Source organism: Hippocampus bargibanti, linkage group LG16 (genome assembly GCF_051943395.1).
Source record: "Hippocampus bargibanti isolate YZ-2025 linkage group LG16, ASM5194339v1, whole genome shotgun sequence".
Classification (NCBI taxonomy): Eukaryota; Metazoa; Chordata; class Actinopteri; order Syngnathiformes; family Syngnathidae; genus Hippocampus; species Hippocampus bargibanti.
In genome coordinates, this window is record NC_142749.1 from 9,308,787 (window position 1) to 9,333,197 (window position 24,411).

At 42.3% G+C, this 24,411-nt stretch overlaps 2 protein-coding genes and 1 long non-coding RNA gene across 8 annotated transcripts; 1 reads left to right on the forward strand and 2 right to left on the reverse strand.

Moving 5' to 3' along the window:
- Positions 1 to 875: 875 nt before the first annotated feature.
- cnga2b (cyclic nucleotide gated channel subunit alpha 2b) lies at positions 876 to 7,169 on the reverse strand. Of its 4 annotated transcripts, XM_089016622.1 has the most exons (6): positions 7,057 to 7,169; positions 6,313 to 6,423; positions 4,820 to 4,996; positions 4,615 to 4,722; positions 4,422 to 4,528; positions 876 to 3,449 (listed from the first exon to the last, which is right to left on the reverse strand). In XM_089016622.1, the coding sequence occupies exons 1-6, from the start codon at positions 7,161 to 7,163 to the stop codon at positions 1,984 to 1,986; spliced, it is 2,076 nt and encodes a 691-aa protein (XP_088872748.1). In that variant the 5' UTR covers positions 7,164 to 7,169; the 3' UTR covers positions 876 to 1,983. The 4 variants fall into 4 exon arrangements, with proteins under 4 accessions (XP_088872748.1, XP_088872749.1, XP_088872746.1 ...); XM_089016623.1 differs by lacking the exons at positions 6,313 to 6,423; positions 7,057 to 7,169 and having other exon boundaries at positions 876 to 2,670; positions 2,758 to 3,449; positions 4,820 to 5,779; XM_089016620.1 differs by lacking the exons at positions 6,313 to 6,423; positions 7,057 to 7,169 and having other exon boundaries at positions 4,422 to 4,513; positions 4,820 to 5,777.
- On the forward strand, positions 2,875 to 7,259 carry LOC148886331 (uncharacterized). 3 transcript variants are annotated; one of them, XR_016117809.1, is made up of 4 exons: positions 2,875 to 2,988; positions 6,053 to 6,111; positions 6,319 to 6,430; positions 7,142 to 7,259. It is a non-coding gene; the product is annotated as an uncharacterized LOC148886331 (long non-coding RNA). The 3 variants fall into 3 exon arrangements; XR_016117808.1 differs by having other exon boundaries at positions 2,913 to 2,988; positions 5,956 to 6,111; XR_016117810.1 differs by having other exon boundaries at positions 2,913 to 2,988; positions 5,956 to 6,111; positions 7,065 to 7,199.
- A 2,395-nt stretch (positions 7,260 to 9,654) lies between these two features.
- pls3 (plastin 3 (T isoform)) lies at positions 9,655 to 23,578 on the reverse strand. The gene is made up of 16 exons (XM_089016625.1): positions 23,310 to 23,578; positions 18,889 to 18,994; positions 18,641 to 18,792; positions 15,586 to 15,715; positions 15,304 to 15,436; positions 14,863 to 14,944; positions 14,447 to 14,612; positions 14,217 to 14,359; positions 13,744 to 13,839; positions 13,474 to 13,669; positions 13,281 to 13,359; positions 12,259 to 12,376; positions 12,051 to 12,181; positions 11,650 to 11,773; positions 11,436 to 11,560; positions 9,655 to 10,615 (listed from the first exon to the last, which is right to left on the reverse strand). Exons 1-16 carry the CDS (start codon positions 23,514 to 23,516, stop codon positions 10,483 to 10,485), a joined length of 2,121 nt encoding a protein of 706 aa, XP_088872751.1. The 5' UTR covers positions 23,517 to 23,578; the 3' UTR covers positions 9,655 to 10,482.
- Positions 23,579 to 24,411: the final 833 nt, after the last annotated feature.

A 24,411-nucleotide genomic window follows, 5' to 3' on the forward strand; every position in this document is an offset into this window, starting at 1 on the left:
GTGTGCTCGCTCTCGTTTGAAATAAGTCCGAACGTGACTGGTTGATTCTGAACATACTTGCATCCCACTTACAAGAGTAAATTTAGGTTTTACTTCCCCTCTTAGCCTCATTGATCTATATCACAAAATGCTTGCGTTTGAACAGGGGTATGTAGACTTTTTGTATCCCTCCTAAGTGTGATCCCACCAAAGCTCTCCAGAGTGCGGTGAACCCTGCACTCTTTATTTCTTGACTGCTTCTGACTTTTGTATTGTTCCAGCTGTGCTTATCACCAGCCGCTTGTGAGGCTGACTGGCATCCTGGAATGCCAAGGCTGAGCCCAATGGAAATTCCCCCAGCCATTTTGTTCAACGAGGGAAATTCTAATAGACTACAACAACAAAACTCAACGCGAAACACAAACATCATGCACTTTGTTTTACTAACCGTTTACCTACGACTTTTTCTTTGAGGCCACAGCTTCAACGGATGAAAAAAAAAAAAAAAACGGAACAATAGTATGTCACTGCCACCATCAAGGTAGTTGTATGCAGTTGAAGTGGTGAGTAGTGTTGTGTTTATAAATAAGCACAGCTATTGGAATTATTGGTTATTTGTTATATAGGTCAATTTGACCTTAGCATAGCAATTTGGCTATTTTTGACACCACGAGCTGTTGAGTAAGAAATGTAAAAAAAAGGAATGATGACTATATTGAGCCAGAGCTATTTGACGTTTGTGTTGTAGGTGTGATAATTATGTTTGTGAACTCAACAAGTGGCCTTCCAGCATCTCTCCTTGGACTTTGTTCCCAGGAGGGCCGGCAAGAGGTGACGGTGTTCCGGGCCAGCGCCTCACTTGTCTCGGATCAAAATCCCTCAGCTGATGCAAACAAACAGGAGGTGTTTACACACAAAATATGCTGACGATTTATTGTACACGTGTTGGGCACATGACGAAGAATAATATGAATTCGGGGATTTGAATGATGATGCATTACACGACCCGGATACAAAAAAAAAAACACACACAATTGTGTTTTGAAAAAAAAACACAGTCAAACATCAATTGAAAAAAAGATATTTAAAAAGGACAGGTTGTGTACATATTTTAGTGATGTACCGCATTTTCCGGTGGAAACGGCGCACTCACAATGAATGGCATATTTTCAAACATTTTCCATATACAAGGCACACCGGACTACAAGGAGGAACTTCAATGACTGACATGTTTAAAGAAGTGTTCCATATATAAGGCAGACCACATTACAGTACGTATAAGGTGCTTCAGTAGGGGCTGGTGTTATGTGATATATCCATTAAATGGTGCTGCGATGAAGGGAATGTCAACAAAACAGTCACATAGTCAGATGCTGAATATATTACGTCACAATACAATTTTCAGAGATGACCAATCTTCCATCTTTAAAATGTTTGTTTCTTCGAGGTTTTCATGGAATATTTTTGCCTTAAAATGTTTTTTTTTCTTGAGACACTAAATACGAAAACGATAAAAACGCTGCATTTTCAATTTCGTATCATGGTGCCAAAAATGGAAAATTATGGCAAAATCGAGAATAAAATTCCATTTTACAAAGTAATTTTAAGAGATTACTGAAATGAAACAGCATTTTATATATCCCAGCATGCACCATACACTACTTCTATAGGGGGAAATGGAATCGGTTGCTTCAGATATTGTTTGGGAGATTTGTTGTGGCTCAATATTACTTCACATACAAGGCGGACCGACGTATAAGGCGCAATGTCATCTTTTGAAGAAAATGAAGGATTTTAGGTGCGCCTTATACAACAGAAAATACAGTATTTGAATGTGCAAGATTGAGTTAGTCTTCTTGTGAGTTGTAACTAGAGCTGCTCTGTAGAAAAATTGTCCAAAGTGCATTGAATCTTGTCTCCCCTTGCAAGGACATTACGCTATCTCAATCGTCCCTAAGCAACGATTCATAGCTTTGAAATCTGGCAAGTTAAGGCGCTTTTAAGTCAAGGCACCACCGTATTCTGAAGAGAAGCGTCATCTGCATGGAGGCAGGGCAGACGTTTAGCATCACCGACTGTTGGCTCCACATCGGGCAACAGATCACGGCTCGCTTCTGCTCCGTGCTCCGTTTGATTGATGTGCCGCTCCAGCAGTGTGATGCGTTGCTTCAGCTTCTGCTGAGTTTGCGCGTACTCGCAGAGCAGGCGCGAAAAGCGAGTCTGGAGGCTATCGAGGGAAGACTCCAGCCTCTCCACCTTCTCTTCCGTGTCTTCCCTCTGCAGGCTTCCGCTTTCAGCGTCATGTTCCAGCATACCCTCCTTGATCAGGATCTCGCGGCCCCTCTCTTCCAGAACCGTCCTAGCGTCCGGATACTCCGTCACGGCCTCCATCAAGTCGTCCTTTGAGAGGCAGAACAAATCAGAGTATCCCAGACTGCGAATGTTGGCGGTCCGACGGTTGCCCATTTTGCTCCCTTTTATATTCAAAATGCTGATTTCTCCAAAGCAGCTGCCGGCAATCAGGAGGGCGTATTGCGTCACGCCGTCGTCTCCCACCACGGCCAGCTTCCCCTCTTTGATGATGTACATCTCCTTCCCGATGTCACCTTTCCTGCAGATGTAGTCTCCCGGACTGAAGACTTGAGGACGTAATTTGAGCACGAGCTCCACCAGCAGTCCCGCCTCGCAGTCCTGAAATATACGTACTTTCTTCAACGTCTCCAAGTGGACGTTGATCGCGATCTCGGCTCGCAGTTTGTTGGGCAGGTTCTTGAGCACCTCTTGCTCATCCACGGCTTTCTTGTTGGTCCAGAGGTAATCGAACCACTTGATGACGCGAGTCTCCAGTTCCCTGCTGACTTTACGGAAGTGCATATAATGTTTGATGGCGTCGATCCGAGCCTGGAACTCTGCGCGGGTGGCGTTCATGTTGGCGATCATCGAACCGACGTTTCCTACAATCGTGGCAAAGATCAAGACTCCGACGAGAAAATCAAAGACCACAAAAAGGTACTCTTCATCTCGTACCGGTGCCGGCATCTCTCCAATAGTGGTGAGGGTGAGCGTGGACCAGTACAGACAGTACACGTAACTCTGAGTTAGAGAGGAATACTCTGGTTTGGAGATGTTCGGGAACACCCAAGTGTCTGATCCTAACCCTAAAGACTTGGATATGGCATAATAGATGCAAGCGTTCCAGTGAATGATGACCAGAATGTAGAGCACCAAATTGCAGATGCGGAAGATGTTGGGGTATTCGGTACGCGTCTCGGTACGGTCGAAGAACTCGAACATCCGCGGGAAGCGAAGCAGGCGGTTGAACCTCAGCTGAGGCGTGTGGATGCCGGTGGAGAAGTAGGCCAGGTCAGTGGGCAGGATGGACACCACGTCCAGCTTGAATTGTAATGTGCGCACGTAACCGTCCCTGAGCTTGGCGTGGTCCTTCACCAAGAGGCCTTGTTCCAGGAAGCCTGAAAGAAAACAGCAAAAATGTGAGCAAATGTAGTGTACAGTGATCCCCCGCTACTTCGCGGTTCACTTATTGCGGTTTCAGTGGATCGCAGCTTTTTTTTCAGGGAAAAAAAAACCTTCAGAATAAAAAAAATGCATAGGTTTTGTACATGGCTGTAGCTTGATTGGTTCCTAGCGCTGATGTCACCAACTGACAGCACCATATCTCATGGTTTACAGCCTTGTGGTTTGGCCGAGCATCTTCTCAGTGCCGCCTAGCACCCCCATTATCACGTGGGTTATTATTAAACCTACTTCGGGGATTTCCATCTACTGCAAGTGGTCCTGGTCCCCATTAGCCCTGAAAAACGAGGGATTAGTGTACACTGTGGTCTCGGTTAACTTTGGGTCGCATTTCATATCCAGGCACATTTGAACAAACAAAGAAGCGCTCGCATTCAAAGCCGATGCAGTACTTTGAGCATGAATATGATATTTAACTCATTCAAAGCCAGATCTGTGCAAAAATGTGATCACTCCAGTGCCAATTGTTTGTCATTGTCATTTGAATTGAATATTCAGGATCCACAGAATATTGGTTTTAGGACTACATAAACATTCAATACAGCGTTACAAACCTTAGACTCTCTTCTTTCACCATAAAAAGAGTTAATTCCTAAATGACATGGGTCTGGAGTTCTATGAGCTTGAAATGAGAGCGGCTGTCCAAAATACAATGCAAAACATACATATTGGTTCATATCGCGCTTCAACAACAGCCGAAACTGGAAAAAAAGCACTAACATGGAAAACAGGGAACTGCTGCCCCCTGGTGGAAAGGAAAAACATTGCCAGAGGTCTGGCCAGCGCTTTTTCAGCATCCATGCAAGAATAAACAAAAACGAACACATTTTGGACTGGCGTTCTACGTCATATTTTCAATTCCCAAATAAATTTGTAAATGGCAGTGAATGATTTAAAAAACACGTTACCTGTTCGGAGGCGTACACAGGTGTCCATGATGTACACCATGTCGGCGAGGTAGTCCAGCACCAGCCAGCAGATGTAATTGGCTACCTGCAATCTATCAAAACAAGCCCTGTGGATTCAAATGTAAAAGAAAAAAAATAATTGCAATCCAACCGTGGTGTATTTTCATCCCTTAACCTGTTTGGATGATATTACCTGGCCACAACAAGGAACCAGTTGTAGAGCACGGCTGCAGCGATGACAAATAACCAACGATAGTAGGCGTCATCGGATGGAGACACCACAAAAACATCCCATTTTTTCCTTCAAGGCAAATTCAATGTGATTGGAAACAGGCGAAAAACAAAAGATTCTCATTCAAATCCGGTTTAGCGTCGCTTTGACATTATTTGTGACTTACCTCAAGACCCCCTTGGCATGATTGCCATTGGCATCCGTTTGTATGTTGCTTGTCCGACTGGGGGCATTTCGGAACTCCGGCCCTCTGAAGCGTTCCAGGAAGGAGTCCGGTCTCTCCTGCTCTTGAATCAAGCTCCTGTGAGCCCATTCTCTCAGTCTCACCACTAGGCTGACCAGTCTGACAGGCGGCAGGGGTAGGCAGTTATGGCATTGGACAAGTAAGGCAGTTGTTTTGTTGAATTTATTTTCTAACAACCCATTCACTGCCATTCCCGATTTTTTGGGGGAATTAAAAAGCATGATGTGGAGCGCCATTGCTGAATTTTGGTTTTTCTTGCGGGGGGTTGCCGATAAAGCGCTGGTCAGACCTCTGGCAATGGTTGTCCCTTCCACAAGGAGGCAGCATTTGCTTTTGTACAGCCGCCCCCACGTGCACCTCATTTACTCCTGACTCATATGACTGAGGAATTAATTTTTTTCTGACGAAAGAAGAGAGTAAGGTTTCTTACACCGCATTGAACGTTTATGTAGTCCTAAAACTCAATATTCTGTGGGTCCTGGAATTTGAGGGAAAATGACAAAAACCCTGGCACACACAAAGTCTGGCAGTGAATTTGTTAAACAGGTCTTGGATATTTTTATTCACAAATTTATGACTTTTGTCGTGCCTGCGGTAGCCGCATTTAACATCAATGCCTGTGATGGGATCATAAAGCCCTCATCATTATTATTATTATTATTATTAGTAGTAGTAGTAGTTCTATTAATATTATTAGTACTATTTTTATTATCATATTATTATTATTGGTTTTTCTCCGTGCTGCTTTCTACTATCTTTGTGACTGCTTTATTTCCTGTATATGATAGCTGTCCATGTTATTTGTTAAAGCGCTATATAAATCAATGTTTGGTGTTGTTGTTATTACAGTAAAGTCTCGTTATATCGATATTCTCGGGAGTCTGAAAAATATCGATATAACCGGGACTATCGATATATCCGACCCTGCGCGCATGTAATTTTCTCCTTGCGTGCATAGAAATAGTATCGTAATAAGCGGTACTATCGATATAACCGATATCGATATAACGAGACTTTACTGTATTATTATTATTATTATTATTATTGGTCTGTGTAAGCTCTGTCGTACAGGAGTGGGCCATCGATGAAAAGGTTTCTTTGGCCGTTATCTGTACCTCTTTGAAGGCGTCGGACCTTTTGCTTCTCATCCAAAAGGCTTCGTCAGCGAAAAGAGAAGGAATGAAATTTGGCACCTCCTGAAGGCTAAAGGCCAGGTCGGTCTTTTTTTTGGAATGAATACGTAGTGATTTATGTTTGGATTATTCTTATTTTACTTTATTTTCTTTCATGTTTTGTGTCTATTGATAACACTTGTTGTTGCTGTCAAAGTGCTGTGTTGATTTGAATTGAGTCCACCGTAAAATAATGCAAATGCCAGAATCGGCTTACCAATGTTGTCTGTTGTGTGTTTTTACCTCGAGACTGCTCCGTTCCTTCGAAAAGAGTTTCTGGAATTGCCGCCGTGAGGGTCGAGAGCAGCGACCCTTTGGAGCTCTGAGGATGTGTCGTCGCAGATGGATGGAACCCTGGGATGTAAGTAGGAAAACTTACAAGTATTTTCCGTTGTATAAGACGCACCGGAGTAGAAGACGAACGAATGGTGTATTTTCAAACTTTTCCCATATATAAGGTGCACCTTCAATGAATGACAAAAATGTTCCAAATACTGTAGAATATATAAAAGTTTTCCAAATATAAGGCACACCACATTATAAAGCGCTACGTTAGAGGCTGGGGTTACGCACTGCTTCTTGTACAGGGGGAAATGGAATCGGTGGCTGCTGACAGTAGTTGTGAGACCTTTTGTGGCTCAATATGACTTCACATATAAGGCGCAGATTTTAAATTTTAATTGATTTTAAAGAAAATCAAAGCTTTTGGGTGCGCCTTATACACCGGAAAATATCGTACGGAATAATGACAAGGTCAAGCCAAAAGCCGAACTGCAGTTATAGATGCTTATAGATGAATTGTCAGTTTTGCGATTTGTTTATCGGCATTACGCTCTTGAAGTTTCACGACAACTGGGAGGGATTCAAGAACCGGCAATAGGGCAATAGTCTGTCTTTTCAGCGGATAAAGAAAATATGTCTTCCTCAATTGTATGTTAGATCATCATAAGACACATATCTTAAATGTATTTTTTAAAATCTTCTCACCTGCTTAGAATACCCTCGGCCCTCTCAATCTCCTCCTCCAAACTGGGCTTGACCGACAATGTGTGGGGTGACCGATCTCTTTCAGGCGTGTGGCCCGTCATCTTCATCCCTGCCGAGGTAGACGCACACTCGCTAGAAGACCGCTCAACGTGATGGAGCTCCGAGAGGTATTTAGTTGACTGTTACCACCGTGTGACTAATTGGAGGATCATTAATGAAAACACACCGAGGCGTCTTGAAGCTCTGAGAGCAAATCAGCTGCTCTCTCGTGGGGCCTGTGTCACTTTGGTAACCAGTGGATTGTGTGTGTCTGTCACCTACGCCACATCGCAGCTCTGTTTAATGACTTGTAAAGATGAAACAGCGGTGTGACCTTCTAAATGTAGGAAAACACATATTTTGCTCTGAGCAAAGAGTGGGAAAAAATGTTCCAGTAATCAATTAGACTCTGATTTACTCGAAAGCGAAATATTCCCAAATACATAATGAAATGCAGCATGTTGTTAAAGCGCTATATAAATCAATATGTATTGTAATGTATAGTATAATGAAAGCTTCCCTAACTTTGGTGCATTCATTTCGAATAACTTTTTTGTTTAGGAATCGATGGCGAGACACTTTTTTTAATTAAGTGCCAACATTTTTTTTTATCCAAAATCATAAAATAATAAGAATGAGAATACCCTCTTTGACCCCAATCACTCCTAAAAATGCCTATACTAGTCTGTACTGTACATGCAAAAGTCAGAGTTCAGTGCAAATCACCCATTTTTTTTTCTTGCATTCTATATTCAACCCACAGCAAAAAAATATATATTTCCTTCGAACTCTGCACAATGCCAAAATATTGTTATAAAACTGCAAAACATTAAAAAGTAAAATCAGAAAATATAGAAAATTGCACCGAGTAGCTCCTACCTTCGGTTATATTAGTCCACGAGCATCCCCACTGTGTCCTCGCACAGACACAACAATTCACTCCATGTCCGATTGCATTAAAGGATGCAGCAGCGAAATGAAATCCAATGAAAGCAATCACGTAACATAACCTGACCTCCTTCCTCTCGCTTTGGAGTGCATCCACTTGACACTGAGGCAGGAAGGTTGGCGAAAGAGGTGCGGCAGCCGATGAAGGGCGGGGAAAAATTGCACAAGGTAAAGAGAGAGAGCAGGTCAAACCACAAAAGGTCGAGTTTATGGACAGGAACATGCGCTTCACGGTGATCAAATAGCAACAATTCACTCCAGCGACTAAATCTTCCAGATGCCAGACGTGCATAAATGTGTCCACTCCAGTGCCAGGGTTTTTGTCATTTTCACTCAAAGTCCAGGACCCACAGGACTTCATAAACATTCAAGACCCCTTAGACTTTCTTCTTTCATCAGAAACATAGTTAATTCCCAAGTTATAGGGGTCTGGAGGTATGTGAGCGTGAAATGGGGACGGCTGTACAAAAGGCAAATGCTGCCCCCCTCGTGCTAGGGATAAACATTGCCAGAGGTCTGACCAGCGCTTTATTGGCACCCTCCCCCCGTAAGAAAACCCAAAACCAGAACAAATTTGGGAATGGCGCTCCAAGTTGTAGTTTCAATTCCCGAATAAGTTTGGGAATGGCAGTGAATGAGTTAAGGGAGAAAAACATTAAGGCTGACCATCTTTCTTGATGGTGCTGGAGAAAGTGGAGAAATATCTGCAGACATTTCAAGCCAAACTGAAAAAGCACAAAAGATGTAAATCACAGGAGACTACGTCTAGTTTTATTATCATTCAGCGGAAACAAAACTGGATGCGTGAAATGATCCCACCACCCCCCGAGGAAAAAAATAAACTGTACAAGCCTGCAGGGAGTAAAGCCCAGAGGACTTCATGTCTGTCTGACTGACACTCAGGCCACTGAACTGTAGACACGTCAGTCTGTCACCACTCGAACTCACAAAGCATGGATGGATTCATCTACAATTAAACAGACTAAAACAGAAAATGATCAACCCGCAAAAGGGCTACAACCAAAAACAAGTCCATCAAGAAGGGAGTAAGTAGGCAGCAATAAAAATGAAGCGGAAGCAGTAATGAAGGAATGATCATAAATGTCACTGCTACTCCGGGGAAACGATGCATTAAACAGGAACAAAAAGGAACTTGTTGCTTCTGTTCACAAAAGGACACTCGTGTATCTGTTAAACTGGCATGGGAACTGAAATGCAAGTTTTTTTTCCCATCATTGCTACTGGGGAGCCTTCCTCGGCTCAGGCCCTTCCGAACCAGCTCATTCACAAAATTGGACAAAAAAGTGCACGTTTTTTTTTTTTTTTTCCCCCACTGGAAAATGTATTGAATGGCCTTCAACCTCAATGCGTTTGATCAAAAATAATCCCAGTGATTTATTTCAACCCCCAAAATAAAAAAAAGCTCTTGGAACAGTAACCTGACAATGCAAGCACCCAATTTTTTTCCTGTTATTTAGATATGTTTGTGAGTAATATACTATAAGAGAGCTCACTCGCTAGAGCTAACTAGCCAGAGCTAACTAGCTAGAGCTATGTATGGATAGATGGATATTCAAATTCGGATGGATGGATATTCAAAAACATCAAGCCTTCAACTTTTCAAAGTCATATTTATTGTTACAAGAATCACTTTGGAGTAGACATGACGCACGACGGCCAAATACAATTCGACCATTGTGGGAGTCGAGGTTTCATTTTATATTTGGTTACGATTGAATTCAAGAAAAAGGCAAAAAGCTCAACAAGTTCCAGTAAAGGTTTGTCTTGGAGACAAGACGGCACACCGGCGGTGAACCCCGATGACGTGCTTGTCATTGGACACAACAAAATATAATAATATAACAGAAGCCCAGCTCTCTGACTTGCATATTACCTCACATAATTGTCCCACAGAAATACACAACGTACAAAAATACGGACAGCATATACAACAAGAGTGGTCGGTCGTCACTACAGTTTGACCGTATGGCGTTTGTGTACTGATATGTAAAGAAGGAGATAAGGCATGCGTGGATGTCTGAAGCATGCCTCACAAACTTCCTCTTGTCATAATTACACTGAGGAATGTGCGGACATCGGTGACAGTAAACAATCCGTAAACCTTTGAGCTGGAATTATGCATAGATGCTTGAAGAAAAATTCTCAAACATTTTATCAAAAGTACTGCGAGATGTCATCGATAAGACACGGTCCACTTGAAATTTATGAGTGTGGCGGTTTTAAATAAGAGCACGTCATTCTTCATTAAACCTCCAGTCTTTCGAAGAGGCGGCGATACCTGCAATTTAATGCGATTTTCAATCTTCTTCACGATAATCCTTCAGGCGGGGCGATGCGGGGTTGGCTGGGTGGCGGCTTCCAAAAAATGGATGTCATGCGGGAGCAACAAGTGTCACAAATGATCACAGCCAGTCTCCTTTAGACTCGCTTCATCCCTCGACCCATCAGGCATGCAAAGACAGTCATCACCATTTTGGGGTTGACCTCCACAAGGTCCTCGGGGAGGGCGTAGACACGTGCTCCAATCTTTCTGGCCATGGAAATGGCATATCTGAAAAAAATTAAGTATTACAAAACTGCTTTGCGAATGCAGGACTTGTTCTTGTTTGGCATTATACGGCTACATCCAAATTCTGAAACTGGCCACTTCCGGTTTCAAATTGAAGGACTTTTTAGACACTTAAAGTCATTTTTATTGGTGTTTTGCATTTGACTAAAATATCATCCTGCGTGTTTTGGGTATTTTAGATGCTATAAAACGTTTTTCTGACGTCAGCTAGGAAACAAAAAAGTGATGTCGCTTGTCCTTTAAAGACCTGTTTGGGTGAGCATTGAGGACAGGTGCTAAGAAAGATACAGAGGTGTAGGTCCACTGTCCATTTAACTCATTCACTGCCATTCATGAATTTATTCGGGAATTGAAAATATGATGTAGAGCGCCATTTGCAAATTTGTTCGCTTTTTTCCATGCTTGAGGGCTGATAAAGCGCTGGCCATGGCCTCTGGCTATGTTTTTTCTTTTCCACAAGGGAGCAACATTTCCCTTTTTTCCGTGTTAGCGCTTTGTTCCAGCTTCAAATGTTGTTAGCGCACTATAAACCAATGTGTCTTGCATTGTATTTCGGACAGCCGCCCTCATTTCAAGATCATATAACTCGAGACCCATATCATTTAGGACTTTTTTGCTGATGAAAGAAGAGAGTCTAAGGTTTCTCACGCTGTATTGAATGTTTATGTAGTCCTAAAAGTCAATACTCTGTGGGTCCTGGAATTCAAGTGACAATGTCAAAAACCCTGGCACTGGAGTGGACACAGTTTTGCACGTCTTGCAGTGAATGAGTTAAGATACAAAAACAAAACAAGAAGCATACTTGGCATTCTCCAGCTTGTCATCTTCAGAGAGATGTCCTGTTTTCACCAGGTCATAGTTGATGCTGCCAGGCTGGATCGCGTCGATCAGCTCCAGTACTGCCAAACTGTTGCTGATCTCCTTGTCCTTTGTCACCGTACACAGAAAATTACAATTTGTTGATTTTTTTATCTATTACATAAACCACCCAAAAAGAAAAAAAAGGATTTGTTTACCTTAAAGCTTGAAATCTTGGTCTTCTTTCCAGCTTCTGCCAATGTTTTGTTGACCCATCTGACAATGATGTCATCATTGACCTTCTCCCCATCACCCAGCTCCTCCAGCACATTAAGAGTGTATCTGCAACACAAAACAAGCTTCGTTTTAATTATTTTCATTGAATCCAGTTTACCTAATTCTTGATACAGACACATTGTGGTTCCCGATTTAGCCCTTCAACCCCACTGTTATCACAGATTTAAAGCTTTTGCTAGGTTTTGACATTCCATGGGCAAATCGGGGGTTTCATTGTCTTCAACAATTGACATTTTAGATGTTAGCAGCATGGAAACATGTCAGTGTCATTTCCATTTGTCATTGGTGAGCAAAAATGCAATGTTTTATTTATTTTTTTTACTTTCTCATGAGCTGCCACACCAGCGCCAGGGTTAGCGTCGCATTGCCGTCGTTCAAGTCCGTCCCGCCGATGCCGACCAGGGAGAACTTGGACATTTTGCCGAGTTCCACAGCGTAGTTACAATTCTCCAACTGGATGAATGAAGACATTCAACACGTGAGCAAAAGTCATGGGATGAGCGGTTTTTTAAAAAGTCATTGACATTGACCTTCTTCATGTTGGTCCCCAGTTTAGGGTATGGAGGCCTGTTGACTTTATTGTTCCAGTCAACATCCACTTTAATCCTCTCGTAGAGCTGCAGGATGATAATGGCATCTTGCAGGTCGCTGTTGGACAACTTTGTAAGTTAATTCTGAGCACTCACGTATTCCACGCCTACGATTAAAGGACAACCGACACCATTTTTTTTGTTTCCTAACTGACATCAGAAAAACGTTTTATAGCATCTAAAATACCCAAAACACACAGGCTGATATTTTTAGTCAAATGCAAAACACCAATAAAAATGAGTAAAAGTGTCCCAAAACTACTTCAAAATGACCTCGGAAATTGCGAGAAGGTCCCGCCCCCTTGTTCGTGACATCACGCCAGGACGTCTTCGCCTTGCTCTAGAATCAAAACAATGGTTTCAGATTCGGAGAAGATGCTTTCTTGTTACTCATCCAGTTTTGAATATGATTCAAATAGTTCTGAAGAGTAAAGTATACATGTTTGCAATCCATTAAAGAAGTCCTTCCGTATCATTCTGAGGCATCTGGACTCCAATGTAGCATCCGAGAAATGCACAAGATGGCGCCCAAGCTCCGTTGGAAATGGGATGATTTGTCTGCTGGGAATTTGTGTCAACTAAAATCAAATAGTCGTCTTGGTGCAAGACACAACGATTCACCATTGCGTTATTTATGTGTTTTCCTTCTAATTTTGCCATCAACACGGATCAACATGAAGTTTTCAGACCAAACAAAGTACCCAAAATGCATTGTGTGTCGCTTTCTCGGTCAGGGGCGTTCCTAACATGACGTCATGTCGGGAATCGTCATCTACTCGAAAACAAGACTTCCTGAATATTCAGCACAAGTCTTAAAACGTAAAATATAGCTATATGCCGTGGAATCTTTGTAAAATACGCTCAGTAGAAGTCATTGAAGTGATTTTACAAATTACGGACAAAACTTATCTGGAGGCGTCGGTTGTCCTTTAAGCGTATAAAGACATTGATGTGTCACTCACACATAGAGATGATTGACGGTTGGGTTCACGCCCAGGGAGTTCATCCAGTTTCTAAATGTCCGCTCCTCCCGTGTCTCACCTAGACACCAAAGACATTTAAAAAAGGATCATGGGATTGATGAGGCTTTCTGGAAATCTAAATGTTTTCATCAGTAAAGGTTTTTCCGGTTATTGACCGTCCCTCCAAATTCACCTTCCAGAAGGTTCCAGTCGATGTCCTGGTTCTCGGGTTTGGTCAGAGCAGGGTATTTGTTGAACAGATTGGCCACGAAGGCCAGATTAAGTTTGGGGTTCCCGCTGATGACATCAGTGGCAGTGACAAACTGCCGACAGCCGAGCCGGTCGGCCTGCGTCAGCATAGCTTCTGCCCTCTTCATGTCATCTCTTTCCTACATGGTGCACACGCGCGTACGTCAGACACTCGTTTATGCTAGGTACCGACGCTCAGCAGCGCTGCACTTACACTGAAGCCTGACATGTTGATGTCGATGGCCGGCTGGCCTTCCTCGGTACCTTTTGGAGCGATCTGGTTGAGGAGATGGTAGTAGGCCCTTGAGTCCTGGGGAAAATCGCATAAAAACAACGCCCTTTTCAGTCATCTGTACTACACCCTGGACTGATTACCACTTAATTAATAGACACAATATTACACATCACGTAACAAACGGAATAGCAATAAACACTTTTTTTAAATCATGCTTTTAATTGGGCAGAAATGTGTATTATTATTGTGTAAAATACTGTTCTAGAAATATTGAGAATACCCGTAGTCATCCTCTCTTGCACAGGTTTGCTTACGGTTACATTTTGGCCGTGATCCAACGAACGGCAGAGGGTTTCCCAACTAAATGAATCTTATTTTAGCAGACGTTCGTGTGGCACAGAGTGCCGATAGACCAGCGGCTACGTTAATGACCTTTTTGCATTTGTGCCAACCTTAATGTCAGAGCTGAAGTTATTGATCTTCTGCCAGCCAGCGTTCTCCAGATGGAAGTTAGCCCAGCGGAGCAGCAGTTCTTCAGGGGACAACTTCATCAAGTCCTCCAGGGTTTCGCCCTCCCTCAGCAGCGCTGCCAAGGCTGTCATAGGGGCGACAATAGCCGGGTAAGCAACACAGAGAGAGCGATAGAGAAAAAATTGTCATACACATGACGATCACCTTTTACCTTCATTTCTGCTGAGTTCGATGTCGGCAAATAACCCGATCTTGATGATTTGCCACAGCAGGCCCAACACGAGGTGAGGTTTCCCGGCCTTCAAGTCTAAAGCGCCGATGTTGACAACATGGCAGCCGATGGCTGAGGCGGAGTTCAATGCCAAGTTCAGATTCTCCTATGAAAGGTCAGTGATTGTGTCAAATCTAGATTAACAACCTTTTACCTTTTGCCAATTAGTCAGTCACACGGCAGATTTCGAAATGATTTGCTGTGTGAGCGTCATAATCCGATGAGGCAAATATAAGAAAATATATTTTCCATGCTTCCACGGCCATACCGGCCATCTGCTAGCAACTAATAACAATTGTACAACCCGGCCCGCGCCAAGAATGATTTTGAGACTTCAGAAGGGAAGATTAACTAACCTGTATTGTAAAGGGTGTGAGCTTCTTCTTGTTTATGGTCCTCTCGTCAATGGTGTCTGGCACTGATTGGTTGATCATTTTGCTGCATATCATTTAAAAAAATGTTGAGTAATTTTAACATGTCTTATTTGCCATTGTAGTCATTTATTTTGAAACTGCCAAACCCTAAATAGCAACTTTGTGTAAAGTTTACTTGCATACGCCCCCCCCCCAAAAAAAAAAAAAAAAAATCAATTAGTTTTCACTTACAGGCAATATTTGACATTTACCACATGGGGTGATAAATTTGTGTAAACGGTGCTTGCATACAACCCCCAAAATAAAAAATGTGAATTTACAGGCAATATTTAATCAAACACTGATTTGGCATTTACCACACGGGGCGAGATAAGATGGGAAACGGTTTAAGTGGAGGCAAGGAGTGAAAGGAGGAAGTCTCACCAGAGTACGATACCGTCAGCCATGGATGTGAACAGAGAGTCTGTGTTGGGATTCATGGGCAGGACGTGTTGACAGTCAATGTCATTTTCCAGAGCGCTGTTGATCCACTTGGCAAAAGCGAATCGTTCCTCCTCTGTTGGGTTGCAGATGCAATCAAGAGGTATTGCATCAACGAAAACAACAACAACAATTGTGTGTGCTGTACAGTTTTGTTTGACAGCCATGGCAAATATAGGCATCAATAACAGAGGAGATGAAATTTAACGCTAATAATGTCCTTACCGGAATACGAGTGTTGTGTTCCTTCACTTGACAGCTCTGACATGCCTCCAATGGCTAGGATGCCATCTTTTTTGTTGATGACTTTACGGAATGTTTTTGCTACTTCACTGCCCTTCAGCTCATTCACAATCTATACAAGACCAAAAAAAAGGAACATTCATGTTCATCTAATTTAAAAATGGTGAACTTTGACAGGCGTACAATTTTTTAAGCCAGTACAAAAAAAATGGGTTAGCCATGGTCTGAGCAATTACAAGGCAAGTTTATTGCTCTCAAGAGCAAGTTGTTGAGTCTGCTTTTCAATTTGGTCTCACAGGAAAACACTCTCTCATTGCAACTGTTATACTACAGTCATTGTGTATCATTTTTCTTGTAATCTTTGTTGTCAGCCAGCACTACCCAAGGTCAGTCGGTAGATACAGCAGCATAGTTGGAATGTCTCATCATTGTCATGACAACATCATGAGACACCAAATTAACAACATGTTTCTGAACGCCACATCTGTTCTAGGGCAGGGGCGGAAACTAACAAAGTCGCTTAATGTTCCACCTTCTACATTGTCTTTTTAGGTGGAAGGTGATTGGTTTTTTTTCGGTTAAACTTTGACTCAAAATAGACTCAGCATAAAATGTTGGTGGCTATGTCAAGCAGAACAAGCACCAACTCTGACTAACAAAATACTCACATCCCCCCAAAAATGTGTGAGGATTCATTTGATATGAATCATGAAAAGAGTGCGCATGAGCAGCGTCCGAGAAGTCTGATTCGACAAGATGTAGCCTAATTCTGGGATGTCATGTGACACTAAACATAAGTTATGGCTACATCGCTGGTGACTAGGCACTGCTGTTGGGCGAGCTCAATGCAAATTAATCTTGTGTTTCCCCAACTTCTGTTCAGCGAAAGCACATTTTGCAGTAAATATACCACCCCCTACAAAAACCATGACTTAAAGGACAACCGACGTCTCCGGACAAGTTGTGTCCATAATTTGTAAAATGGCTTCAAATGACTTCTACTCAGCATATTTTAATAAGATTCCACCGCATATAGCTATATTTTACGTTTTAAGACTCGCGCTGAATATTCAGGAAGCCTTGTTTTTAAGTTAGTGACGAGTACGTAAAGCAATGCCCCTGACCGGAAAAAAAAAGACATTGTAGCAGTCCTTCCATCACGTCAATGTATTTTGCTGTACTTGTTTGGTCTGAAAACCTCGTGTTGCACCTAAAAGCCGCCAGAAGAGGGCATCCAAGCTCCATGGAAGGAATTTATCAGCCTGTGGAAAGGGGCTGATTCATTCCTCACAGGAGCTGGTCGCCATTTTTTCTGCCTCTTTTCTGGTACGCTACATTGCAGTCCAGATGCTTCAAAATGACATGGAATAAATTCTTAATCGATTGCAAACATATATGTTTTCCTCTTCAGAACTATTTGAATCATATGTGTAACAAGAAAACATATTCTCCGAATCTGAAGCCATTGTTTTTGATTCTCCAGCAATGCAAGACGTCTTGGCGTGACGTCACGAACTGGGGGCGGGACTTTCTGAAAATGCCCAATTCGCAGCTCAATTTTTTTTGCAGATTTTGGACACTAAGTCATTTTTATTGGTGTTTTGCATTTGAATAAAAATATCATACTGCGTGTTTTGGGTATTTTAGATGCTATAAATCGTTTTTCTGATGTCAGTTAAGAAACAAAAAAGTGACGTCGGTTGTCCTTTAAGTAATATTTGAACACAAATTGTCAAAGTGTTAGAAACAAATAAACTAACCACAGATGGCATTTTTTTCCTAGTGCAAAGGGCTCTCTTCAAAAAAAATGCATTAAAGGCTGGCACAAAACTGCTGAAAAAGAAACCAACATTATATATGTTGATATCATTCAATTTAGTTCAGATTTTTTATTTAGAAAGTGAATTTCTGTAGGTTGTGAGAGTACAAAATGTTTCAGTATGCTGAAAAAAAAAGGGTCGCCATCAGAGCCTGCTGCCGACGTGCACTCGTCTCAAACACAATGGCACCACCGCCATGTTCAGCAATGACCTCAGAGGTGCCGGATGCTGCCCCTCCTAAATACAATTTCATTTTTAAATACAGTGATACCTCAGTTTACGAACGCTTTAGCTCACTAACTTTTCGCCTCAAGGACATTAAATTCGCGAGTCTTGGCTAACGAACTAATTTTCGGCGGATGAACCAAACCACACAGTGCCACGGTGACTGGCGGACTAGTTTTCCACACCTCATTTCTTTGAGTGCAGACGTGGTTTGTTATCAGGTGGAGTACTTTTGCTATTATGGGGCCGAAAAAGACCCCACCACAGCCTTGTGTTAAGCCAAAGAGGACACAAAAGAAAATTACGGTCGAGCTGAAGAAGGAGATCATCGAAAAACACGAACAAGGTGTGCATTTGTGTGACTTATCATCCCAGTACCAGTACGCTGAGTCGACCATTGCTACGTGTGGCTAAGGGTGTTTCTGTGTTGTCTTAAAAGCTATCGGGACCGTGTGAGTGAGGGTATCTTCGCCGAGAAAGCACAGCAACTTCACTCAGATATCATCAAGAGGCAACTACATCAACGACCATCACAAAGGAAAGTAAAATGACTTTTTTATACCGTCCAGTTTATTTCTTCTAATTAATAAAATAAGGTATATTTTGTGTAGTTTTAAGGCTTATTTAGTAGAAAATTATGTTGTATGGGGACCTGGGAACGGATTATTCTCATTTTTAATGGTTTATTGTGGGAAATAAATGTTTGGCAGACAAACCTTTCGCCTTACACATACTCTGGGAACCAATTAAGTTCGTAAGCCAAGGTCTCACTGTACTTGCTTTGAAATCGTTGGCAAAACCTTTTGGACAATAATTTCCCCACAAACTATCACGATAAAGGGCAGTACGTTTCTTTCATGTGGTGGAGTGTGCAGAATTTGTAAAGAAAGTGTAAAGCATAATCATAAATGTATGAAAGTTTTTAACATTGATACTCATGAGGGTCTTTCCATTGAGGGGTAACAAACCGCTCTCGATAGAACTCAGCTTACCGCAAGGAACTCTTTGAAGCTGATCTTGCTGTCGTCGTCGCGATCCAGTTTCTTGATCATATCTCGGATCTTGTAACCTGGCTGCGGAAGGCCAGTTTCTTTGAGGACTTCAGTGAGTTCATAATCGTTGATGAAACCATCACTGTCTAGATCTACAGCAACCAAAGAAATTTTACACACTGAATGTTGTCCAAAAAAAGAAAAAGCGCAACAATGACATAATTCACATGCTGCACTTCTTTACTCACCAATCTTTTTAAATATCTCCTGCATATCCTGCATTTCCTCATTTGATATTTTGCCAGACATGTTTCTGTGATTGACCTGAGGATGGTCAGTCGGCGAAAGATGGGCCTGCAACAGAAACAAAAAATAAATACAATAAATAAAAAGACAAAACATCACAAAGTAGATATTTGCAGGTACAACTTAAGCCCGCTCTGATTTATAGGGGAAATAAATAAATACATACATCCGTTCATAAATACATAAATAAACAAACAAATAAATAGACATCAATAAATAAACTGATCGATAGATCATAATAAAATGTTTTTTCATTAAACAGAACCAAATACTGGTTTCACTTTGGTAAAGAAACACAAGCAAACTGAAAAATGACTATAAATATTTTGACTCCATTTTGATGGGGCAGTCAGCATGCAAACGCCCTGCGACCACAAACAGTGTGAAAAGAAAAGATCCAGTTACATGACGCAACTTTGCCAAACTCTGCGAAACATTGTATTCCCCCCCACCCCTCCAACAGTGTTCCCAAACTACTTGGAAAGTGCAAAAGCCAAGGAATGCATAGGGGCCTTGTGAAGTTTGGGTTTTTCTGCGTGAAGGGTGTGATGCCTCTCCAAGGCCAAACCGGTGTGGTGGCATTCCTCACAAACACAAATGTTCAACAAAGCAAAAGATGAAGCTGAAACTACAGCGACAAGCAGCACATTTTCCAGACAGAAAAAAAAACCTGTTTCCTGATTTGAAATCCAGACTGGTAAGTTTTAGGACATCTTACTCAGAAATACCAGGCAACGATATAACCGCAAAAATGTTGGTTTTGCACAGTGTTACGTTTCTCTTTGGCAAACAATGAACACAATGACTAGACTTCCTCTTCCACGAGTGAAAACCATTAACAGTCTTGATGAAAGTTGATGAACAGCAACAATGTGGCCTCAAAAGATTAGCCCAACAATCATCGCGATAAGTCTGCTGACCTTAAGAATATAGCAGTCAGACATAACTCATTCGCTGCCATTCCCAAATATATTCGGGAATTGAAAAGCGTGACGTGGAGCGTCATTCTTGAATTTGTTTGGGTTTTGGTTTTTCTTGCTGGGGGTACCGATAAAGCGCTGGTCAGATCTCTGGCAATGTTTTTCCCCTTCCACGAGGGGGCAGAATTTGCATTTTTTTTCCCATGTTAGCGCTTTGTTACAGCTTCAGCTGTTGTTGAAGCGCGATACGATTCAATATGTATCTATTGTATTGTATTTTGTACAGCCGCCCCCATTTCAAGCTCAGATAACCCCAGACCCATATAACTTGGGAATTCTTATGAGTCTAAGGTTTCTTACGCTGTATTGAATGTTTATATAGTCGTAAAAGTCAATAATATTCTGTGGGTCCTGCAATTTGAGTGAAAATGACAAAAACCCTGGCACTGAAGTGTTAACATTCTTGCACATCTTCTGGCAGAGTGATTTAAAATGTGACTCGGCTGAGGGAAGAAAAAAAAAACAATGTTTTTCTTCTGCAAAATGTTTCTAAATCTGGGCAAGAACCAACCGAGCGGCATTAGGGAAAAATACCCGCGCTACTATATTTAACCACTCTAGAAGGATGTGAAATGTGTCTGCGGCCGGCAACATAGGCCCACACATATGACCTCATTTGCCGGCCCTTGTCACACACCCTCGACAGAGGCTGACTGGAAACAGAAGAAGGGTTAAGTACACAGAGCGGGGCCCACAGATGGTGACGGACAAATGTGAGACGCGACGCTGGTGGCAGAAAAGAAAAGAGCGTTTGTAATCAGCCGTATGAAACCGTGGCCTTAAGCGAGGGTCGGGATCAAAAATAGGCAGTTGTCGTTTGGGACAGCTGGAGCAGTTGGCAGTTGCCTTCATGGAGGATTTTCAAATTATGTTTTGATTTACGTCTTGTGTTTTTTTTATTGTTTGTGAGATGATAATAGGCTTGTCGTTTTTTTTTTTTACTTGATTTGGATAACTCCCAAACGTACTTTGGTTTAACCAACAGAAATGATTCAACAGCACAATGACTTCTTGAACCGTCTTTTGCTAGGTGCTATTCTGTGTTAGAGCTCCTTCTTTCTCACTATTATGGTTAAAACCGTGTCGTAATATCGAACAACAACCTCCTTCCATTATTTCTCTTTAGTTGTGTAGGAAACCAGTTATCAAGCAAGACCGAGACAGACGAGCAAACAATACATACAAAGGTACAAAAAGGCTCCTGGTACAATAGGCCGTACGTGGTACTAAAACTGAAAACAATGTTATGAAGCTGTTCAAGTTTTTAATTTATCCGAGCTGTGTGATATCTTGGTAGTGGCATAACAAGAGTAACATTGTGAGCTACACTGTTGAAAAGAAGATGTCTCTCAGGTTTCTAACTGGACATCAACCTAACAGCACATCTGCTGGAGGTGGATCTAAGAGGCCATTTAAAGACTGGCTCCCAGATGATTTAAGAGGAGTAGTGTGCGGACATGCACAGCACAATAGATTTTAAGTCTCAGGCCAACTGTCTGTGCACGCGAGGCAGTGTGATTCATGATATTTTGAGCATGCGGTATGTCGCGCCACTTCCTCTTCCTGGGGGGTATGGATAAAGATCGGCCCAGCCACATTCATTGACAGGTGTACTGTCACAACTCGCTAGAACGATGGCTCAAGCAGGGTGTGATTTTGCGACTTGATGAAGGAAGCAGGGGGACAAAAATCTCAACATTCAAATGACCAGTTCCCCTTTGTGACTGGAACAACTTGATTCATGAAGGTCACAACTTAACTGTCAATGAAAAGATGTAGGTGTGGTGAAGCAAAAGAATACACCGCTTCTCAACAGCTATCACTTAGGAATGTTACTGGACGGGTTGGAAAGTTTGGAATCAGGCGGCATTTTCAACCACGGATAGACCAAGGCACCTTAGATATCATCTGTACAAATGCTATTTCTTAGCCAGTGCATTACTTGGTCATGGTTCATTCTGTGAGCTTTGGAAACAAATATTACTTCTCTGTCTTTTACACTGCTTACCCCCTCTTTTAGGGCCAATAGAAGGGCTGCAGCCTATCCCAGATGAATTCACATGAAATGCATCAAATAAGCGATATTACTTCTGCTAAATCGCAGGACGATGAACAAATTGGGCAATAAATGAGAAGGGCTTCCATTCAACAGGGACACACTCGTCCATCAGATACAATGTCATTTAAATATTCACTTTAAACTTTACCCATTTTGGGGAAGAACAAGGTCCCCTTACACAACGCGAGTCAAATACTGACCAGAAAATGTGCGCAAAGTACAGAAAAGTGAAAACAAATAGCAAGCCAAGAGTGAAGGCACCCGTTTTAGTGGTGATGGCATAAAAAGTAAGCTAACCTGTTTCACCAACACACAGCTACTAGTGTGTGAGAGGGGTGGCCCTCACACGTCACACCCTCTTGCTGCTGCTTGACTGTCTGGTTTGTCTTTACAAAGACAACATCCCATCTGCATTTAAAGCACACAGGTGCCCATGAGGGTTTGTGCAGGGAATTTTCTTCTCTAATCAGGCCACACGTTCAATGGCAAATACCAATCAAGGCAAACCAGCTATTTCCCCCACAAATAGAAGTGCAAGCAACACTTTTTCCACTTCCAGCACTATGATTAATCCTTTGGAGTCCTCACGCCAGTATAATGTGAAGGCAAACTGTGGCTCTCTTTGAAGACTAGACTAGGAGTGAGCCGCCTCACCAGATGATCTTTACACCTGGTAAAACACTTAACAGAACATTATATGCCATGTGACCGCTGGTTTACAAGCTCAATTTCAGTTTCTCTAAGGTAAATTCACCATTTACAAACAAAACCGTGTACATTGGAGGATCTGATTGAACATGAGGGAGCGGCGCATAACCAGTGAATCATTTACTGGTATAGCGCCAGCATTATGGAACATTTGCGCCCCCCACCACCCAAAAAAAACAAGACAGGTAGGTCTTCTCGTCAGATGCGCAACATTCAGGTAACTCACGCCAATATGTGTTTAATGAATTAAATGTGGCGCAACTATTGAGCATGGGTGTAAACTGAAAGGGCATTTTTAACTGGCGTCCAGTTGAGTGTATTCACCAAGTGACGAAAAACTGTCATTCTAAAACCACATGTCTCCGAACTGCAATCTTGTAAAACTTTGATAAGTTCAAGGCTAACGTTGGCGTGGTATGAATAGAGTGGAGTAGAAAAAAAGCAACAAAACAACGACTGCTAACAGATTCACATTAACAGGGCGAACTATCCTTGTTGACTCACGTTAATCCAGCGATCCTCGCAAGGGGACGCGACTACGAAAAACAACGCATGAAAGTCGTACATTCAATCGAAGGAAGCTCGGCCGGCCAAGAAGTACAAAGATAATACTTACTCTCGGTTCGCCTGAAATTCCAGACGGCGTCCAGCTCGCACTGCGGTCCTCTCCAAGTCGAGTGAGAAGTAGTCCGGAGTTGAAATTCTTGTCCCGCCCTGCTGCGGAGTCACCGCCCGCCGGATTGCTGCTGAATGGAGGATGATGCTGTGGCGGCGAGAGGCTTTTTACCAACTCTCTCTTTTTCGCTGCAGTAAACGCCGGCATACTCGTAACCCTCAGCTGGATCTCTATAATAGAACGAGGTGGACGTGCTTCTTGAATTTTCAGCGGTTCGTGATAAACGAACGAAGCTGACCAATCCGTGCCAAACCTTACTTTACCTTCTTCGCGTGCGGATTGAAATGTTAGTCTGAAACCACCAGGCTGGGGTTATCCCAAAATGTGTCTTTGATGTCTACTTTGTAGCTTTTGATTGCGTAAAATGTCTTTAATATTGACCTCTTTAGAGTGTATGTACGACGTCACAAACAGGATGTGTTCTTTCATGTTCGTGACGTCACATGTCCCCCTTCCACACACTGAAGTGGACCTCGTTCTTTAAAATCACAAATCTCGCAAAACATTGAAACTATGCTTCCGTGTTAAATGTCTATGAATTGTTTAATGCTGTGTGACTGTGCGTGGGTGCGTGCGTGCGTGTGTGTGTGTCTGTCAGTGACCCATGTTTCTTGTTTTGCTTTTGCTTACTTATTTTAGCTCGTTTTTGTGTCTAGTGTGTTGTTTATGTTACCATATTTTCTGATAAGGCGCATCCCCACTGAATGGTGCCTTTTCAAACTTTTTCCATAAAGAAGGCACTTTGGAGTATAAGGCGCACCTTCAATGAATCAAAAACGTTTTTCAAATATAATATATAAATACAGAAAAGTTGTCCATATACAGTATAAGGCACACCTCATTATAAGGTACTACAGTAGAGGTTGGGGTTACAGTGTACTGTACACTACTTCGTCTACTAGGGGAAATTCAGTTGGTGGCTCTACTTAGACGCCTTCACAATCAGTTCTGCGGGCCCTGAAGCATAAAAATCAATGTCGGTGTGACTTGCTTCGAGTTGGCAACGCAAGGCCTGCTGGAAGGTGCTAGAAATGTAAGAGTT